The sequence below is a fragment of the Camelus ferus genome, chromosome X (assembly GCF_009834535.1).
Source record: "Camelus ferus isolate YT-003-E chromosome X, BCGSAC_Cfer_1.0, whole genome shotgun sequence".
Lineage (NCBI taxonomy): Eukaryota > Metazoa > Chordata > Mammalia > Artiodactyla > Camelidae > Camelus > Camelus ferus.
In genome coordinates, this window is record NC_045732.1 from 101,369,597 (window position 1) to 101,376,930 (window position 7,334).

The 7,334-nt window shown below is 58.3% G+C and overlaps 1 protein-coding gene across 1 annotated transcript; it reads right to left on the minus strand.

Annotated features, from left to right (window-relative positions):
- Positions 1 to 1,095: 1,095 nt before the first annotated feature.
- On the minus strand, positions 1,096 to 1,637 carry LOC116661910 (testis-specific Y-encoded protein 2-like). Its single transcript, XM_032474738.1, is given in 3 exon segments — positions 1,096 to 1,319; positions 1,322 to 1,443; positions 1,489 to 1,637. Coding segments are annotated over 3 exon segments (495 nt in total).
- Positions 1,638 to 7,334: the final 5,697 nt, after the last annotated feature.

The window sequence follows — 7,334 nt, forward strand, 5'->3', positions numbered from 1 at the left end:
CAAGGTGATCATGAAGCTCAGCACATCTTTGTCTTGGTCACTGATCAAGGCCGACAGCTGGGGGTGACTCACAATCTTCAGTAGGTCAAGGAGCCTTCACATGCTACGGCTGGAAGACCCACAGCCAACACAGCCAGGCTGGGGCCAGAGGAAGAGACCGGACGGGCGATCTGCCAGGACTCCGGGCGCGCACTGCTGCCCACCCCCCCGCCCCGCTCCGCCGACCTCCTCGGGCCCTGCCCTGCCGTCTCACAGGCACGTGGCGGCGGGGTTCCGGCCTTCCCGTGCATCTTGGGCCGTCGACACCCCCTCACGGAGGGCCTGTTCCCCTACAGTCCCCGACCTGTGGCTGGCCTGTGTGTGCTGGCTGCAGGCTCGTCACCGCTCGCGGAGTCGGGATGTGCTCTGCCCCCATGGATCCACGTGTCCTCTGAGTAGGGGGTGGGCCACAGGTGCTGACAGGATGCCCCGGGCCTTCAAGCCGCCCTCCGGGGTGAGAGGAGTATGTCTGCATGGCTAGGGCTGCAGCTCCGGGGGACTCACAGCGTGCAACGGGGAGGGCACGTGCTTCTGCCTGAATGAGAAAGGCCGGTGGAGGCCAGGCTGGGAGACCACCCGAGGGCGTGTCTGGGGTCCCGTACTCTTGCCCGGGATGGGGGCCTCTTGCAGCTCACACCTGGCCATGGACGACCTGCTGCTTCGGCAGGGACGTGGCGGCAACAAGTCCACAGCCTCTGGCTGACTGGGATGGGTCCTGGCACGCCCACCGGTCTCCTGGGATTTCCCCAGGAGACTGCACACTTCCACTCACTGCTCTGTGGGGAGGGTTCTGGGGGCTCTGCACGCGCTGTTCACTGTTGCCATGCGCTCCTTGACCCCAGGAAGGCTTCCCCTGCAGGCCCCAGGCCAGAAGGATCCACCCAAAGTTGGCACTCACACGCCTGCACTTTTGGCCTTTGGCCCTCAGCGCCCTCATGCTGTGCCCTTGCAGGCCTCCATGCCTCCACTCTCAGGCCTCTTCCCTTGGCCTTGGCGCCTGCCTTCCTCCCTTCCTCCTGCCCCTGGTTCCGCCACTCCCGGTCCTCCTCTTCCTTCTCATCCTGCTTCCCCTCCCCACCCTGCACTTTGTCGCCCCCAGGAAATGACCCCGACCATGACCCCAGGCCCAGCCCGTTGCCACCTGTCGTCCTCCTCCCCCTGGCCCAACCTCCTTCTTGCCCTGTTCTCTCTCCTGCCCTCCGGCAGCAGCCAACCCCAAGGAGCAGCAGCAAGGATACAGCTTTGGCCCAGAAGCCAGGGATGTCCTGGATGATGGCTCTTCTTCGATCCAAACGAGGCTCCCGCCTCCGACGGACCCTGCACTTAAGCCGCAAGTACGCCCTGCTGGCTTGGGCGTTCACAGTGCTCAGTTCTAACTGAAGGGCCCCCAGGGCCTCCAGCGGGCTCAAGAAGTTCGGGGGTCTTCGCCCTGGCTCTGCGTGACCCTGCTTCCGGGGCTTCTCTTCCCACTCCTTGGCCTGCACTTCCTCCTTCTCCTCCTCCTGCAACTCATGCTCCTTCTGCTCCTCCTCCTCCGCCACCACCTCCACCACAGCCTCCATGATGTCGTCCGCCAGCAGCACCAACTCCTCCCCCATGCCCACAACCTCCGCCTACATCAATGCAGCTGCTGCCACTGCCGCCATTGCTGCAGCCGCCGCCGCTGAAACTCCCTCCCGCACGGCCTCCACCCTCAGGCTGCTGGCATTCTCGCATCTGACACCCGCTAGTGCCTGCTCTGTCCGCAGCCCTGCCATGGCAGTGGGACGCCCGCGGGCCCCTGCCTCCTGAAGACCCCCTCCCACAGCTAAGGCCACCCAGGATTCCTGGGGAGCCCTGCCTTCCCCAGGCCCCCGCCTCACTGGCCATGTGGCCCTGGCCCTGAGCTGTGAGCTGCTGCTGCCAAGGCCCAGGAGCAAGGAGCGGGAGGTGGAGGCGCAGCACATGGCCGGAGGAGCTGGCCGAGCAGCCAAGGTCCCTGCGCATCGGTACTGGCGCTGGCGCTGGCGCTTGTGTCTTCCAGGGCTCGCTGTCTCTCAGACCCGGTGGCCTGCTCTGCGGCCCCTGGGCAGCTGGGGCGCATGCGCATGGCCTCGTGTCCGCCCACCAACACCGCCCCGCCTCCCGCAGGCCCGTGGGAATTTGGAGCTTGGCGGGAAGGAGGCCCGAGTCAAGTCGGGCCCAGGCCTCTCGCCCCACCTCCCGACCAGTGGGGGAGCGGCCAGTGGGCTTCACCCTGCAAGGCCCCACCCCCCCAGCCGGGAACCCGGCCTGCCGCCTGGCCTCCGCAGCCCCAGCTTTCAGCCCAGCTCCCTGCCCAGCCTCCAGGGGGCAGCTGGGCCACGCGCTGCCTCCAGGGAGGCCTCCGGCTTTGCATCTCTCTGTCACTGCCCGGCAGCCCGCTGACACCTCTTCAGGTTCTGTCACCTCCCACCACGTGCCCCCCACCCTCCCCAGCCCCGACCACCTGTCACTCTGGTTTCATACAGCCACTTCACCCCCTGGGAACTCTGCTGAGCTCCAGAAGGAAAGACAGCCTGGGTAGTTTGCTTCCAGCCAGTGTCAGAGGTGAACTGCTGTGCTCAGGAAGAGAAAAGCCATGCAGCAGTGTGCTCTCTCTTTGTCTCGCTCTCTCTCCCTGTCTCCCCCTTGCTGTGACTCTCCGTGTCTCTGGCTGTTTGTCTCTGCACCTCTCTGCGTGTGCGCATGTGTGTGCGTGTGATTGTCTCCCCTTCCACTCCGTCCATCCCTCCCTCAACCCCTCCCCTCCCGTTCCCGGGATCTCTGTTAGCTCCCACAGACACATAAAGTCTTACAGAGAGCTACGCTGCCTGGAAATAGAAGACCTCTCCGACCGGGCCAGCGGAACTCCACAGTCTGGATGTGGGCATGTCCACACCATTGCACGATGCCCTTCCTGTGCTAGAGAGGCCAGGTCGTGCCTTTCTCCCAGCCAGCAAATGTGACTGGCATCCGTCGCCACCCGGATTGCTCGACACTGTGCATGACAAAGCCCTGGCCAGCCTGTGCAGAGAGAGACAGGGAGAGGGATGACGTGATTTGCTGGCACGCTGGACCCCCCTTCCCCTGAATGATGGTGTTTGGCAGCCCAGACAGTAAGGTGTTTAGGACGCCACCTGGGTCGGCGGCCACCTCACGGCATGCCTTCACTGCTGCAGACAGAAGGAAGTGACTTATGCCTGCAGTGTGAACACCCTTGGAGGTGGTTCTGCTCATGTCCAGCCTCCAGATGAGCACCTGTCCCAGCCTTCACATACACTGCAGCCTTTCTCGCCAACAAAGCCAGTGTGTGCCACTTGCTAAAGCAGAGCTGCTGGTCGGCCTCCTGAACCTTACCAAACAAGCAAGGCAAGGTGTTTCCTGTCAGCCTGCTCAGAGGGAGGACAGGATGCATGTGCCGCCAACAAGGAGCTCAAGGTTCAAAGGCGGTGGTCGCTCTGAGGGTGGGGGCAGGGGGCCCTGGTCTTCTGCACGTGGCAAGCAATCTGCCCTATCCTATTTGCTGTGTCCTTCGCACCTTCCCTGTCTCTCCAGAAAGCATGGTACTTCCCCACTGCCTCTTCTCACAGCCCAGTGATTCCAGCTGGCCCAGAGTTGACGTCAATTTTGAAAGCCTGTCATGTTTTCAATGTCTGTGCATGCACACCTGCCTTCGAGCCCCACTCTCAGGCCTCCTCACCAGACACGCACAAGCACACGCACGAGTGGAGACTCACCTGCACGCGTGCAGACCTATACGACTACACACTACCTGCCGTCTGTGTTTCCAGGAGAAAGGATTTTTACCTGTGCCCCTCTCTCTCTGCTCCTGCAGCCTGTTGTGAGAGTCCTTGTTCTCTCCCCGGATACTGCTGCCTTCCTTCCGCCTGGGTTGGCTTCTCTCCCAGCTGCCTTTGACTGCCAGACTGCGGGAAGCACACAGGCATGACATCATTTCCCTTGGTCCTCTCTGACCAAGCGGAGAGGATTCTCAAGCTGTCTAGGGCCTAGCCATCTTGGAGCTCACCTGTCCCTTCCTGCTGATGTCCTGGGCCCTCCAGTGCCCCCAGTGAGCTTCCCAGCAAGATGCTCGTGCCCTCCTTTGCTCTGCACGAGCATGTGTCTGCCCTGAACTGCCTTCTTGTTGCCTCTCACATGGCCTTCAGAGGCCCCTGGCAGCCAGGGCTCTTTGCAAGAGCCGTCTTCCTGTAGCACAAAAGGGCCAGGTGTAAGCTTTCTTGCCGAAGTGTCCCACACAAGGTCCTTAAGAATGTAGGGATCACCACCTTTCTGAAGGAAGAATCCAGTGAAGATAACGAGGGAAAGGTCAGATGGCCACCCTTCCCATCCTGCCATCTGCAGCAGAGCCTGCCGCGACACACATGGGTAGGCGCGCACACACCCACATGCACGTTCACGTGCAGAGCCACCTCGGGAACTTTGCAGGCCCTGGGACCACAGATCATACCTCCCTGGGGTGGAAGGCAGCATGTCTTTTCGTGTGCCCGGAGCCCTGGCTACCACTCAGGGGCCTCAGGGGCTTTGTAAATGTCAGGGCTACCATTCGGCCTCTCTGGATCCTTCTCTGCTGGCCATGCCCATGGCTCAGGTATCCCTCGTGGCCTACACATCCCTCAGGCCACATGCTCCAGGTCACAGGTGGGCCAGGCCACGTCCAAGGGGCCGACTTAAGATGGGCAGTGACCTGTCAGTGCTCCCTGGCCCAGACCTCCCTCAGGTCACCTGTGACAAGAGCAGAGGACGTGCCGCAGCATCACAGGCCAGACACGTGCAAGGCGGCAGCCGCACACAGTCGTGCGTGGATGTGAGGCATGTGGGAGGGCAGAGAGCCGGGGCATCTGACAGAGGACCTCCCAGCCAGAGTCAGATGAACAGACACAGACACACCCATGGCAAGGGGGGAGCAAGACGGGCAAGGCCCACCCAGAAACTGCCCTTCCACGGAGGACACCGGCAAGCCACTGGCCGACGTCTGTACGTGCGACGCAACCTGTGACAGTCGGAGCCTACCATTGTGCACTTCCATCGATGAGGGAGACTCACACCAGACAAGTCGTCGTGCCTGGGGCTGCCCGGGTGAATTGCCCAGCAGGCTTGGCCGGGTCCCACTTCTGTCAGAGCTTTGTCCGAGCCACAGGCAGAACCCCACTTAAGCTGCATCATGTCATCCAGTTTGGACCACAAGGCCCAGCCATGGCCCCCGAGCCTATGGGGGTTGACCACCTGTAAGCCTTCTTCCCCTACCCATCGCAGGCTCGACACATTCCCTGCCTCCACTGCAGGGCAGGCTGGACCCGACCCCAGCTGTGGTGCCTACGGGTGCTTGGGACAGCAAAGGTGGAGCGAGCCTTGTGAGAACACTGCCCAGTCATTCCTCAAGTCTTTCCCCTTTGGCAGGTCCTTCCCAAGAGCCCTGGCCAGGCCTAGAGGCCTGAGGGGCCGCGGCCCTGCGGGGCACCCACCACGGCCACCTCAGTCCACCCATTGGGCCACAGCTGCAGGGTCCCTGCAAAGCAGCTGCCCTCGTGCATTCAGAGCAGGGGAACCTAGACACTGACCTGGGGAAGGGGTGGGGGCAGCAGCATCCCGAGCGGGACAAGAGGTGACCTCTGCCACCCGAAGACTGTACACAGAGTCTCTCCGGCCTTCAGGTACCCAAACCGGACTGCCCACAGCTGGCAGCAGGTGGCCGGTGCCGCGGGCAGGCCAGGGAGGGCTGGGATCCAAAACCTCCCACTGCAACATTCCACGACCATGAAATGTTCTGCTGGGGCAGTCGGTCAAGCACACTCCTAAAGTGTTACAAAGCAGGGGCACTGCATGCATATATAAGGGGAGGTTCTAGCTCCAAGTCGGTTTTCCTGTAAAACTGCAGGAACATGTAAGCGACACTAGGAAACAGACATAGAATCAACAATAATAGTTTCTCCAGCAAACCGTTCCCTTTGTGCCAGATGAACGAATGTCTCTCCACATGCACGATTCTGATAGGTAATTGTGTGTGAAAGCCACCCTTCACCTAGTTTGTTGGGAACACAAAGTTTCTTTTCAGTTGCAAACTACACTCCATATATATATATGGGGAGTAACTAATTCCAACTCGGTTTTCCAGAGAAAACTGCAAGAACATCAAAACGGCACAAGGAAACAGACTGAGAATGCAGAGTAAACGTTTCTCCTGCAAAGCGATCGCTTTGTGCCAGATGAGCAAACGACTCTCCACATGCTCATTTCTGAGAGATAAGTGTGTCTGAAAACCTTACTTCAAATAGCTTGTTGGGAACACAACGTTTCTTTTCAGTTGCCAACTACACTCCTTACATATATAAGGGAAGGTACAAGTTCCAACTCAGTTTCAAAGTGAAAACTGCAGGAAATTCAAAGTGCACTAGGAAACAGACTGAGAATGCAGAGTAAAAGTTACTTCTGCAAAGCGGTCGCATTGTGCTACATGAACGAATGACTCTCCACATGCTCATATCTGAGAGATAAGTGTGTGTGAAAGCCATTTTTCAACCAGCTTGTTGGGAACACAAAGTTCCTTTTCAGTTGCAAACTACAGTCCTTATATATCTATGGGGAGGTACTAGTTCTAACTCTGTTTTACACTGAAAACTGCAGGAACTTCAAACTGGCACTAGGAAACAGACTGAGAAACCAGAGTAATACTTTCACCTTCAAACTGATCCCTTGGTTATAAATGAACGAACGTCTCTCCACATGCTCAGTTCTGAGAGATAAGTGTGTTTGTAAGCTGTGCTTCACCTAGCTTGTTGGGAAAACAAAGGTTCTTTAAGGTTGCAAAATACTCTCCATAAATGTATAAGGGAGGTACTAGCTCCAACTCGGTTTTCCAGTGAAACTGCAGGTACTTCAAAACGGCACTTGTAAAAAGACACAGAATCCAGGGTAAAATTTTCCCCTGCAAACCATTCCCTATTTGCTAGATGAACGAATGTTTCTCCAAATACTCAGTTCGCAGAGATGAGTCTGGGTGAAAGCCGTACTTCACCAAGATTGTTGGGAACACAATGTTTCTTTTCAGTTGCAAACTACACTCCTTACATAAACAAGGGTGTGTACTACCTCCAACTAGGTTTTCCAGTGAAAACTGCAGGAACATCAAAGTGGCACTAGGAAAGAGACTGAGAATCCAAAGTAAAAGTTTTTCCTGCAACGTGATCCATTTGTGCTAGAAGAATGAATGTCTCTCCACATGCTCATTTCTGAGAGATAAGTGTGTTTTTAAGCCGTCCTTCACATAGCTTGTTGGG